Consider the following 12,569-nt stretch of genomic DNA (forward strand, 5'->3'; position numbering starts at 1 on the left):
CCCACTTGAGGGGGACTAGGAGTTAGTGATGGGGCAGCAGGTAAGCCCTGGGGTGCCTTCAGGAGAGCTAGGCCACCCCAAGAGCATAGGCACGGGAAGTAGGGATGTGGGGGTGCTGCAGGACCCCCAGGTTTCACGTTTGGCTTCCTGGTCACTGGCCCTGCGCCCCTGCTGCCCAGAGTCCTGGCTGCCTGCCCCGCTGCTGGCCCCAGTTCCCACTCATTGCTAGTCCTGCGCCTGGGGGCTCTGCTGCCAGCCCAGGCTCCTGCTCAGCCCCTACCCCCAGGGCTCCACTGCTGGCCCTAGGATCCCGGCCGCCAGCCCCGCGCCCAGGGCTCCGCACCCGCCCCTAGCTTTGGCCCTAGCCTCCACCACCTTAGCCCTTTCCGCGTCCCCCCCCCTCCCAGAGCCACGGCCCTGCTCCCAGCCCCAGCTCTAGGGGGCAGTGAGGGGCGTGGACAGGAGTAAGAGGGGTGCAGCTCAGCACCCCCACTCCAAAAATTGTTCCAGCGTCATGGCTCAAGAGGGGGAAGAACTTGCAAGCCCAGCCCAGCCACCCAGAGTCCTGCTCCCCCAGCCCAGGGCCTCAGGCATCTGCAGGTAGCGATGGAGGTAGGACCGGCTCCTGAAGTGATTCCTTCACTTCCCCTGCCTCAGAGCATAGGGATCGGCTCATCGCTGCTCCCCAGCCTGCATCTCACCCGTGGCATGTGCCAATGGCCTTTTTCCCTCCGCCCAGATGCTCAGCCCGGCATTCAGCACCATGAAGACCTACGAGCTGCTACACCGCATGGCGGGCGAGGGGCTCTCGGTGGAGTACTACTTCAACCGGCAGCCCTTCCCCCCCGACCCCCACATGGTGGCCGTGCAGATCCAGTTCTCCAACAATACGGAGTCGGAGGTGAAGAACTTGCGGGTCAGCGAGCCCAAGCTGCTGTCCGGGATGCGAATCCAGGAGTTCCAGGAGATCGGTAAAGCCGGCTGGCCTTGGGCTGGGATGACGGGGCTCCCAAAGGCAGGCTCCCTCTCTCAGGGCTGCAGCCAGGGGCGCTCATGCAGCAAGTCGGTGGCAAGGCCTGGCTCTGCCCACTGAGTGAGGCTCCCTGGCGTGGTGCACGTTCTGGGCTTTGCAGGACGCGGGCTTCACACTGACCAGTGGGAGCCCAGGCGGCCAGGCCCTCCCGCTGCCAGGGCCAGGCTGCAAGCCCCTCAGCTAGGCTGTTGCCACCAAACACTCTGTGTTGGGCAGGGGGGCCCAGCTGCTCAGTTGTGGACCGAAATCAGGGGGGTAGGGCAGAGAAGGTACCTGCCTGGGGCACGATCCTGGGCCCCTCTGCCCACGTGCTGCAGCTGCTGTCTCCTAGGAGTCATTTCCGGGGGGACTAGAATGGGGCCCTAATTGTCATCCAGGCACACTGTATGGGGGGGTGTTTGGGGTTAGTGGTGTCTTTACCTGCACCCCAGTTTGTCATGGGATGGGGGATGGATCCTCACCCCACTGGCACTGGTCTCTCCCATGCTGACCACCTGGGAGGTCCCAGCTGGAAGCCCCCAGTCAGCCGTGCTGGCCTGAGCGCTTCTAGGTGGCGGAACCCTCCCCCAAAGTGAGCAGCATTCCTCCCCGGGGCCCTGTGGGCGGAGTCACAGGCTGGGGGCTGCACATGCACCCTCAGGACACCTCCCCCCCGACCTCGTAGGCTTCCTGGAAGGACCTGGCCCGAGGTGTATGTGCAGCAGGGAGCTGGCTAAGGCCATTACAGTTCATGCATCACAGGCTGGGATTCCCCTTGGCTCCCTTCCGGAGCCCGAGGGGATTCCATGACTGTGTGCATTGCCAGCCTGGCCCAGCCCAGGTGGAGACAGCTATGTCTGCAGTCATGCACTGTCCCTGTGTTTAGAGTCCTTAGCGCCTGGCGACACCGCCAATGTAATCATGGGCATCGACTTCTGCGACTCCACCCAGGCAGCCAACTTCCAGCTGTGGTGAGTTCCCCTCCCTGCCCCCCATGGGCACAGGCAGGAGTTATCCCTCTTAGCATGGCTCGAGGACCCTCGTCAGCGCTCGGCTGGGCTGGTGTCAGATTCTTGGCCACAGATCCGGCCCACCAGACACATCACCTTGGGACCCCGGGGCAGGGCTGTCTGCAGTGCTCTGTCCCATTCATCTCAGTGGGGTGGTGGCTGTAGAGCCTAGTGGAGCTGTAATGCCAGGCGTTCAGGTGTTACCAGCGCAGGGTGGCTTTGATTCCCCACGTGAGTCCACAGCAGAGCCGTTCTAGCCCAAGTGCAGCTGCTTTGATCAGAGAGGGGGCTCACAAATGGGCCCTACAGGAAGCAGAGAAGGGTTCTTGTTCCTGGCCCCATCAGTCAGTGACTCCCGCACCACTGAGGATTTGCCCCCTGGCACAGCTTGGGAGCCCTCCCCCCCACACCTTAGAAGGGGACTAAGGCAGGGCCTACCTTCTCTTAGGTAGCAGTGGGCACATAGCCTGTCACACGGCACTGCCTGGCACTGAGCTGTTGGGCTGCCCCACTGCCTGACATGGGAGAGCATGTGCTTTGGAACAGGGTGTCTAGTCCCATTCCCAACCCCCTGCTGGCACTAGTGTCTGTTAGGGGTGGATGAGCTCCTTCCCCCTGCTGTCCAGAGAGCATCAAGGGCTGGGTGGTAACAAGCTGCTGCATTGGCTGCTGAGCACTGGTGGGGTCTCCTTCTGACCTTCCCCTGTGCCTCATTTTCCCCACCCCTATAGGGGGGCAGTGGCACCTTCCCGCTTTGCACAGGGCTTTGGAGCGCTTTCAAAGGAGTGGCTGCCGCTGTTGGTGAGCTGGGCTTGGCATGCAGGGCGGAGCATGGTGGGGATTGACAGTTGCCCTCAACTCCCCTGGTTCAACCAGGCTGGGTCCTTCTCACTGTGGTGTGTTTCCTCCAGCACCCACTCGCGCCAGTTCTACGTCTCCATCCAGCCGCCGGTGGGAGAGCTCATGGCTCCGGTGTTCATGAGTGAGAACGAATTCAAGAAGGAGCAAGGTGAGTGTTGATTGAGCATGTTGATTGCCCGCTGGACAGCTCTCCTGGCCTTCCTCCCTGCCCTGCCCAGCCCAAGCAGGGAGATCTCCAGAGTCCAGTGTCCCTGGCACACGGAGCAGGGTGAAAGACCTCGTGACCCCTTCCCTCCCCACCTGGCCAATGATGGGTCCAGGTCTCACTGGCTCACCCGGCCTGATCCCACACCAGGAGGTGCTGACTGGCTGCAGCCAGCTCCCCTTCTGCCTATACTGAAAAGGGGGTTTGGTGGCTGACGAGGCTCCTGGCCACTAGGCCAGTGCCCCAGGGCTGTGCACTGTGCATGGGCATCACTGCTTCTCCAGGAGAGCACAGCTGGGATCTCTGAGCCTGTGCTGGGTGCACTGGCTCCCTGCACCAGGGTGAGCCTGATCCAAGTCAGTCTACTTCCATTGTTGCCCACTCCCTGGCTTTGATGAGCAGCATTCCCCTGGGCACCACTTGATAGCCGTAGGCTCTGGATGCAGCAGATCTGCCCCTGGTCAACAGGGGGAGCCAGATATGAGAGCCCAGACCAGCTGGGCGCATCCAAGAGGAGCGTTTGCCCAAGTCTCATTTTCTGCCATCACAACAGGGCCCCTATGGTAGCAGAGGCAGATTAAGGTTTCCTGGGGCCCTGGGCCAGAGCAAGTCGGGGGGGCCCCTCCCATCCCCTTTCACTCCCTTTGCATGTGGCCCCACCCCTTTCTGCCCTTTCCCCAGGGCCCTGCTCCTCTTCCACCCAGGATACTCCCCATTCTGCCCCCCCCCACTGCAGCCCCAAGACTGGAGAAGCTCTGTCCCCCAGCCACAGCCACAGTCTGCCGCAGAGAGTGAGAGTTCTCCTAACCCTGAGGTCGCAGCAGATAGTGAGAGCTCCTCCAGTCCCGGGGCTACAGCGGGGGTCTTGGTGCTGGGGCTTCCCCTGCTGCCCCCCAGCTTCTGCTGGGGATGGGGTCAGAAGGGTGCGGGGGGCTTCCCTCGCCCCTGCACCCGCCCGGCGCTGCTGGGGAGTGGGGTCAGGGGTGCCCCCACTGCTGCACCCAGTGTGGACGCCAAGTAGTGGGGGTGGGGGCGGGCGGGAGTTTCCCCCAACCGACCGTCAGGGAGCAGGGTCAAGAGGCTCAGGGATTTCCCCTACAGCCCCGCCTGCCCGGTGCTGCTACCCAGGAGCAGGGTCATGGCGCGGGGGCTTTCCCAGCCTGCCCGGGGCTCCAGGATCCATAGGTCCAGTGGCTAATCCGCCACTGCCTGGTAGCACCTCTCAGTTAATGCTTGTGTGACTTCTAGCTCTCGCCCCCGCAGCAACTTAGCACAGGGGGGGCTCCCTGCACTGCACTTGGCGGGACTGTGCCAGTGGCTGATGTTAACACCAGTTTTATTCCCCTCTGCATCCTTGCTTTCCTTAGCACAGCTGTTAAGGACAGGTGCAGGTAAGTCGCAGCTCCAGGAGCTCCCAGAGGAGGAGGTGCTGCTGCCCTTAACTCCCCCACTCCCTCTACCAGCTGTAGCATTAGCTCTGCTGCCAGCCCCATAGTGAGTCCATGGCATGGAGCTGCTCCCTAGATCAGCAAGCTAGCACTGTTTAGCCCCTGTCCCCAGCCTAGGGCCTGGCCTTGGAGATTGGGGCAGGGCAGGGAGGAGGTGTAGCAGCACTGCCAGAGGGCTCAGGAGGAGACAGGTTCCCAGGGCACCATGGAGCTCCCCCGGCAGTAAGGAGCATCAGGCAGAATCCAGAGGCCCACATCGACCAGGTCATGGCATGGGCCTGCCGTATTGGCGGTCTCTTCCCCGGGGGGCTGGCTGGGATCAGACAATACACTCCCAGCATCCAGTGGGCCACCCTGCTATGAGCAGAGGGTGCACAGAGCCAAGCAGAGCATTGCATGCTGGGCTGTGTCTCTGTGGGTGCAGAGCACCTAAGGCATTGTCAGTGCATGCTGGTGCTGTCGGCTCCGCAGGCTGCTCTGCTGCATTAGACCAGGGCAGCTGCAGCCTGCATTGCAGTATCCACGGTAAGCATGGCGCTGCAGCTCCTCAGGGGGATTACGGGGGCTGCCCTCAGCCAGCTCCTGTCCCGCCCCCATCTCCCTCTGCTCAGTGCACATGCCAGGCTGCTCAGGTCACCTCCCCCGCCCTGCCGTTCTCACCGTGCATCACCCTCCCACCCTACACTCACTGCCCCTTCTCCTTGAGGTGGAGCATCCAGCCACCGCTCTGCCTCCTCCCCTCCCTTCACAGGGCTCACACCTTCTTCCCGTGCCGGCCTAGGAGAGCTCCCCATTAATGTGAAGCCTGCCCCCACTCCCTGCTGTGCCTGGTCTGGACCCTGGGCGCTGGCCCGTCTCTCCACCTCACTGTCTCTCGTGGCTCTGGACTCTCCTGGTGAGTCCCCTGGGTCTGTACGGGAGTGGCTGTGTGTGGTCACGGCTTGCCCTCTGGGCTGAGCCTAGTGGAGTCACGCCTCTAGGCCAGTGGTTCCAAACTGGGGTTCGCAGAATGTTGCAGGGGGTTCGCCAGAAAAATTTCACTAATGGTGGCCAGAGGACCCCAGGCATTGGAGGTGGACCCGGTTACAGGGCTGGCAGCCCGAGCCCCAGGGAGAGCGGGGCCGGGCAGTTGGAGCTGGCAGCCTGAGCCCGGCAGTCAGCAGGACCTGCAGCCCGAGGTCAGTGGAGATCAATTGACTGGGGCAGTCAACAGGGTCCAGCAGCAGGAGCCCTGTGGAGTGCGGAGGAAATTTAAACTTAAATCCCTGGAAATATTCATTTTTAGGAGGGGGTTCACGAGATTTCACAATTTAGTGAAAGGGTTTCGCAGGCTGTTAAGCTTTGGGTACCACTGCCTAGGCCAAGGCCTGGCTCTGGGTGCTCAGGTGCCAGGTTCAGCCCCTGGCCCCGGTATCGGTATGTAAATGGTTGGGAAAGCAGACATGCTCAGATACCACAGAGACACTGCCCTGGTAGCATTCCCAGTTTCCACCATCTCCCCCCCCCCCACCGAGCCTGCACTGAGGATGCTTCCAGCCACACTCTGCAGCCCCCCGAGGTTCAGAGGACCAGCCAGCATCCGGCACGAATGTTTGACCAGTTGCCCTCCGGCATTGCAGCGTTCGGAGCTGTGCTCAGGAGCTGGGTCCCTGGTGTCCAAGTGGGGGCTTCCTGGCAGCATCCTTACCGTAAACATGAGCCCTCTGTGCTGTGAGCTGGCCGCACTGGGCCGGAGCCTGCATTGACCCGTGACTGTGGCTTGCACGTGCTCCTGTTCTGAGTGCTGTAACACACTTTGGGCCCAACCATCCCCAGAGCCCAGCTCGGAGAGGGTGGGGAAGGTGGAGGAATTCTCCCCAGTGTGGTCCCAAGGGCTACTCGTGTCTAATAGCTCACCTGGAAACAGGTTACAGATCAGCTCTGGGCACTCTCTGGGATGGGCCCAGCTTGGGGATGAGGGAAGCTCTGAGGTCAGATTTGAACCTCCTGAGGCTGCAGAATCTGCCTGGCAGTCCCAGGAGCTACCCAGGACCCCCCAGCTCCTGCCTGACTGGTTGAATTACAGCGGCCATACTCAAGTCCCAGCCAGATCCTGAGAGCTGCAGGCAAGGAGTGCTCAGGTGCCAGTTCCACAATCCCCAGACTGGGGATGGGAAAGGTTTGATGGCAGAGGGATCTTCCCTCCTCTGCTGCACCCAGCTAGGCACCATGCTTTAGCAGCAGCAAGTTCCCTGGGAGGCAGATACAGGGGAGCCCATGACACGAAAGAGTTAAATTCCAATAGATGTTTCTTGGTGCCCTCTGTTGGTGGAGGGTGGTAGAGCCACCACCTCTCATACCTGTGCTGCCATCATGGTGCGTCACTGCTCTGCACCATCAGTGCAATGTCAGGACCCCCAATCAACGTGAAGCTTTACACGCCCATGAGCTTGGGGTGCAAGATGCACCCAGGGCCGCCAGGGGGCTCTGTCTGCAAATTGCAGGAGGGGCTTGGCCATCCCCCGCCAATCCCACCTGCCAAGGGGAGGGAGGAGCCCAGGGTCCCACGCTGTAAGCCAGCATCCCTCGGGTTCCCATACCAGCATGGCAACGGGGAGGCTGCTGGCATGTGCATTCCCAGGGCTCTTCCTGCTTGGTAAAGGAAGAGGCCCTTTGCTGAAGCATGGTCCTGCCAGCTGGATCATGGGGTGGGGGGTGTGATCCAAACTGGGCCATGGACAGAGCGCCAGAGCAGCTGGTGTTGGGGGTACAGGGGCGCAGAGAGAAGTATGGGGAGCTAGAAGAAATTCATTTAATTGGTGCTGAGGTTCTGGGCAGGCAGCAACTCAGAGAGCCGTGGTGGGACGTGGAGGGGGCTCACCCTGTGCCAGTCTGCCTCCCATTGCAGCTGCGTCTGTGGGTATGGGTGCCCGGGCTCAGTGCAGCCTCTACCAGAGCTGAGTCTCATGGTTCCTGAGGCCATTGCTGGAGGCAGCTTTACAGCAATGCCCCCGAACAGTCAATCCCCCACCAGCCTTGGCACTGCAAGCATCACCCCCTCAGGCCTGCCCCAGTTGAACAGGCTGGAGCTGGACCCCCCTGGACTGTTTGGCGGCTCCCGCATGGGGCTGGCTGCCTGCGCTCTTCCACTGGCCCACTAGACTTGTTAACCCCTCTCATTCCCGCCCCCTCACTGGGAAGGGGTTTGCCTATTTCTCCAAAAGCAGGACTTGCGGGTGATGTCAGAATCCTGGTCGTATACGATAGAAAAGGCCTGCTGCCCCGTCCAGCCCCTCTTCCGGGGCCAGTGCCGGATTGGTCCCTAGCATCAGCGTTGGACTAGGTGAAATGAGCAAGGGGGCGCCCGCCAGTTCCCCTAGGCTGTCCCGTACATCTCCCTAGGGCAAGTCCAGCCTCATGTAACCCCAATGTGCCAGCTAGGCCCCGCCTGTCCTGGCAGGAAGCCCCACCCCCACCCCATAGCTGACTGTAGCCGAGCTCAAGATATATAACTACTTTACTTTAACTACTTCTTTTTCTGCTACTACTAGCTTTTTCTCCTTAACCAAATGGGTTTGTGGCCAATAGTGCCATGGCTGGCTCTGCTGCCAGCAGGCTAAGGTCAGATCTCCTGCAGCAGCAGGGGCTAAGCCGAGCGCTGAGTGGCCAGGACGAACTCCTGTCCTGCTGGGCAACAGCAGGCAGCTGGCTCAGTGTGTTGGGGGGTTGCCTTCCTTGTGAGGAGCTGCTGGTGGCTATTGCAGGCGGCTGGATAAGAAGGGCCCATGGTACAATGCTGCTCACTTGGAACGGGAGCATTTCACAGCCACCCTGTGCTGGTTTAATGATGATTGTGAGACTTGGGCCCAGGGTAGAGAGCTGTATTAGCACAGGGCAAAGGAGGGAATGTCCCCTTGCCCCCCCCCCCCCCCCCGCCATGGACAGTGCCTGCAGGACATGGCTGCACAAGATCCAGTGAAGCTAATGGCCTTTGAGCCATTTCTTGTGCGGTGTCAGAGCAATCTATGAGGAGCAGTTACAGTTCAGTGGGATCAGAGCCTGTGGCAAAGCTCCCCCTACAAACACTGCACTGTGGGGACTGGAACACTGGACCCAGACCCAGCCTTGGGGGACTGAGATTCAGCCGTCCCAGAGATGAGCTCATGTGGGGAGCCCCAGACAGGGTTCAACTCTCTGACTTCATTCAGTAACGGGTTGTGGCCAGCCAGTGCAGGAGGCCCAGCCCAGTGTCAAAACCAACATGGGCAGGACATGGGGAGCTGGCCTGCCCTAGGGAGGGCATGACACCCCCAGCCAGTGCATGAAGTGCTCCTGGGCTCACCGCCACTCCTCCTCAGTCACTGCGGGGGTTTTCAGGCCTTTTAGGACCCCAGGGCTTGGGGTGAATTGGGAGGAGCCCCCAAGGGACTATCTCTCCCAGCCCCTGTGAACAGGGACTCTGCAGCCCTCCGGGCTCTTGTTCCATTGATGTAGTACATAGGTAGTATCCCTTTAAATAGTTTGTGGACCTTCTCATGGCACTCACTGTGTTGTGTATTAGAAATCAGCTGGAGCAGCAGGGTGTGCCCTTAGGTCTGGTGCATATATAGTTAGCACACTATTCCTGGGGCCCCATGGGGCCAGCTGGCTCCTTCCTCTGATGTTTGAAATAAGCTGCAAGGCACAACAGGAGCTTGTTACAGTGCCACTAGAGTCGGCCCATTGGCCCTGCCCAGCACTGCTTGGCAGGCTTGGAGAGCCTGGCGCGGACACAGCTACCCCCGCCTGACTCCTGGCCACGTCATCGCCTGACCCGCCAGCCATGTTCTCGCTGGAGAATCTATTGGGGCGGTGCTGGCCCAGGCAGAACGAGTCCACGTGGGACCTCAGATGCTGGGTGGAGCTGGTGTCTGGAAGAGTCATGTGTGGGCTGGTCCCTGGCATCGGTTTGTTACCCGCACACTCTAGGGTGCCCCACCTTTACCGTTCTGTGGCCTCAAGGCATCATCCAGTTCATTTAGGCACCTCCACCCTTTCCCAATTCCTAGGGCTCGGGGCGAAAGGCATGCACCCTCACCCAGTTCCTAGAGCTCAGGGCGTACTCATTTGCAGGTTTGCAGGGCCTTTTACCAGTGAAAGAGCTTTACACAGTAATGTCCTTAACCTCTATTTATTAACAGTTCCCAAAATAGAATGCACACGCTAAGCATACTATGCTCACCACTGCCAATAAGACAGGCAAATTTTTCCTGCTGGCCAGTCAAGATTAGGTCATTTGGGGTTCCTGTTTTCGCAAGGTGTAGTTGGCAGGCTGTTGAGGTCTGGCAGCTCTGATCGTGGGCTGCGTCCTGAAGTTAGGTTCCAAAGAATTTCCCTTTGGACCCCAGTTTATATAGTTAAAATGTGGGTCCTACTTAACTGTACCTCAACCAATCATTTTAAACTAAAGTCCCACAAAACCAAATTTTTCACCCATCCTAGCCCATTATGAAACAATTCTTTAACCAATCAGACCCCATCACATTAGTCAGTTTACACCTTGCAGAATCAGTTCTGTATCAAACACAATCGAAGAACCAGACAGAGACCCTACAGAGATAAACAATAGCGAAGTAGAGACCATAAAGGCCAAACAATAGAAGTAGAGATTTCACAGTCAGAACTGTTGAGAAGTGGCTCCTTGCCATCAGACACAGTTTTCTTTAGCCACCTGAAGATCTGCTTCTCTGGCGATAGCGGGTGCTATTAGGACAGGAGCGCCTTCTGAACAGCCCCATGTTATGCTGTTTTGATGCACTGTAGATGGAATGTGAGGATGTGGCTCTGTGTCAGCTCTGCTTACTGCAGGAAAAGGCCTCAGCCCTGGGAGCACAGGGAGGGACGGAGCCGTCCCACCCCGCTGGGGCAGTCTGCTGGAGCCCCACTGATCCCTCTGACACCAGGCATCCCAGAGAGAGGGAGCTGGTGCCCTCTGCTGGACACACAAGAGTGCACGAAGTTCTCCTCTGCTCCCTGCGTGGTTTTCGTCCTTGTTGCCAAAGGCGCAGCCCTGCCTCCTCCGGCCGCTGCAGGGAGGGTCCTCGAGCAGCTCAGCCCTGCCATTCAAATCAGGGAAGGTGCCTGTCTCGGGGGGCTGGATGCAGCCCTGGCCACATCCATCCTTTAAACCGGATTAGCCACACAGATGGCTCCGCCCAGCCCTTTGCGGAGCTGCCCCAGGCTGACCCCCCCAATCCCCTTTCCAGGCAAGCTGACAGGAATGAGTGAGATCATGGAGAAGCTGACGCTGCCGGACAAATGCCAGAGCGACCACACGATCATCCAGCAAGTGACGGCGGCCGCCAACGTCAGCCGCGTGCCCTGCGGAGCAGACAATGAGTACAGGTGGGGGGACCCTGATCTACACACACAAGTCCCAACTGCTGGAGCTGAAAGGAGCAGCCCTGGTAGCCCAGGCTGGAGCAGGTTCCCTCTGTGAGCCGGCCACCCCTAGAGGGAGACAGCACCACACCAAGGGGCCGTGGTTACAGAGGGGCTGTGGCCAGAGCCCCTATTGCCCTGTTGGGAAACAGGCAGGCACTGGCTGGGGCAGGTCCATGTTCTACTCATTTGCCCTCCCTGACCTTGCCAGTGCTGCTCTGGGACCCATCGGCTCCTGGTGCCTTTGGCTGCCGGTTCCTGGGCTAGATTAGTACCAGGGGACACTGTTGTAAAGTGGATGTGACGCCGGCATGCTGCTTATGGCAGTCCCTTGTCCGGACAGGGGCTCCAGGCTGTGGCCCAGCTCCCCCGTGGTTTGCAAGGCAGCTCTATGGTCAGCAATCTGGCCACACCAGGTGGGTGAATGGAGCAGCCGTCGGCGGGAAGTCTCTGCCCCCAGTGTGCCCCTTCCGGTGCTATGCAGGCACAAGGGATGGCTAAGGCCCAGTGCAGAGGCACAGGCTGTCGCTGCCTCAGGGCTGCCTCTTCTGTCCCTGGGCTGCAGCCCCGGGGATCAGCGAGAGTGGCACAGCTGGGCGTTGCCCTAGGACAGCGCCTTCACACCCCCTCCTTTCCCATGGGCAGGTTCGCTGCCAAGACGGTCACCAGCGGGAGCCTCGTCCTCATCACCTTGGAGAGGAAGGAAGGAGCCAGGGTCCACCTAACTGTCAACAGTGAGAAGATGGTGATTGGCACCATGCTGGTGCAGGACATTAGCCAGGCCTTGGCACAGTGACCAGGAGGCTGCTGCTCCTCCCCATCCCCCCACAGCCTGTGAACAGCATCCTGCCCATTCCCCCACCGAGATCCCCCCTCCGCACCTTCCATTGTCCACATCTCAGCCCCCCTCCACTGGCTGGCAGCAGTGACAGACAGACCTGCTCCTCCCACCCCTTTCCGCGGCCTGGGAACCGAGACGGGATGCTCCTAACTGTCCGTAGTTCCCCCTCGGCCCGTTCCACCACCACCCCGCCCTGGTGCACAGCCAGTGCCCTGGAGGTTTTTATTCCCCCTGAGACCTGGCTGTGTCCCTAAGGAGCGGGGATGAGGGAGGGGAGCAGATGAAGACTGCTGAGCTTGGGGGTGGGTACCGGAGCAGCAGCCAGTGGAGGGCAAGCCCTGCTGGTGCCCTAGCAGTGTGGCCATGGTTCCCGTGCCGTGAAGTCACTCTGTGCTGGTCTCACTGTAGCTCTATTTATTATGACCAGGAACCTCAATATAATCCCTTGGAAACTGCCCCGTTCCCAGCTCTGCCTTGTGTGTGGAATCACTCCTCCAGCCCCCAGTGGGTCTGCCCAGGTGCCCATCCCACTCAGGCTCTGCAGCCTCTCCAGTCCCAGCTGGCTGGCAGCCGGCCCTGTAATGCAGGCCCCAGTCTAAGGGGGCGGCGAGGCTGTCACCTCTCGGCACAGCCTTGCTATGGGAACAGGTGGGGGCCTTAGCATCCTGATCTGCAAGATCCAGCACCTGGGGCCCTGCTGGCAAACACCCTGGAGGAGAGATGCCATGGAAATATGCTGCTTGGAGTGAGCCTAGCACAAGAGAGGTGGGGAGGTCCAGAGAGCCCCTCTGCC

The 12,569-nt window shown here is 60.2% G+C and overlaps 1 protein-coding gene across 5 annotated transcripts in view; it reads left to right on the top strand.

The window, feature by feature from the left end:
• Positions 1–12,241, top strand: part of AP3B2 (adaptor related protein complex 3 subunit beta 2) — a 64,211-nt gene extending 51,970 nt beyond the window's left edge. For all 5 annotated transcript variants that reach the window (XM_038420026.2, XM_038420024.2, XM_038420023.2 and 2 more), the window contains 5 exons: positions 740–971; positions 1,899–1,983; positions 2,934–3,031; positions 10,761–10,899; positions 11,581–12,241. In XM_038420026.2, the coding sequence (XP_038275954.1) occupies positions 740–971; positions 1,899–1,983; positions 2,934–3,031; positions 10,761–10,899; positions 11,581–11,731 (705 nt within the window). In that variant the 3' untranslated portion in view covers positions 11,732–12,241. The remainder of the gene's footprint in view (positions 1–739; positions 972–1,898; positions 1,984–2,933; positions 3,032–10,760; positions 10,900–11,580) is intronic.
• Positions 12,242–12,569: the final 328 nt, after the last annotated feature.

This window comes from Dermochelys coriacea, chromosome 10 (genome assembly GCF_009764565.3).
Source record: "Dermochelys coriacea isolate rDerCor1 chromosome 10, rDerCor1.pri.v4, whole genome shotgun sequence".
NCBI lineage: Eukaryota > Metazoa > Chordata > Testudines > Dermochelyidae > Dermochelys > Dermochelys coriacea.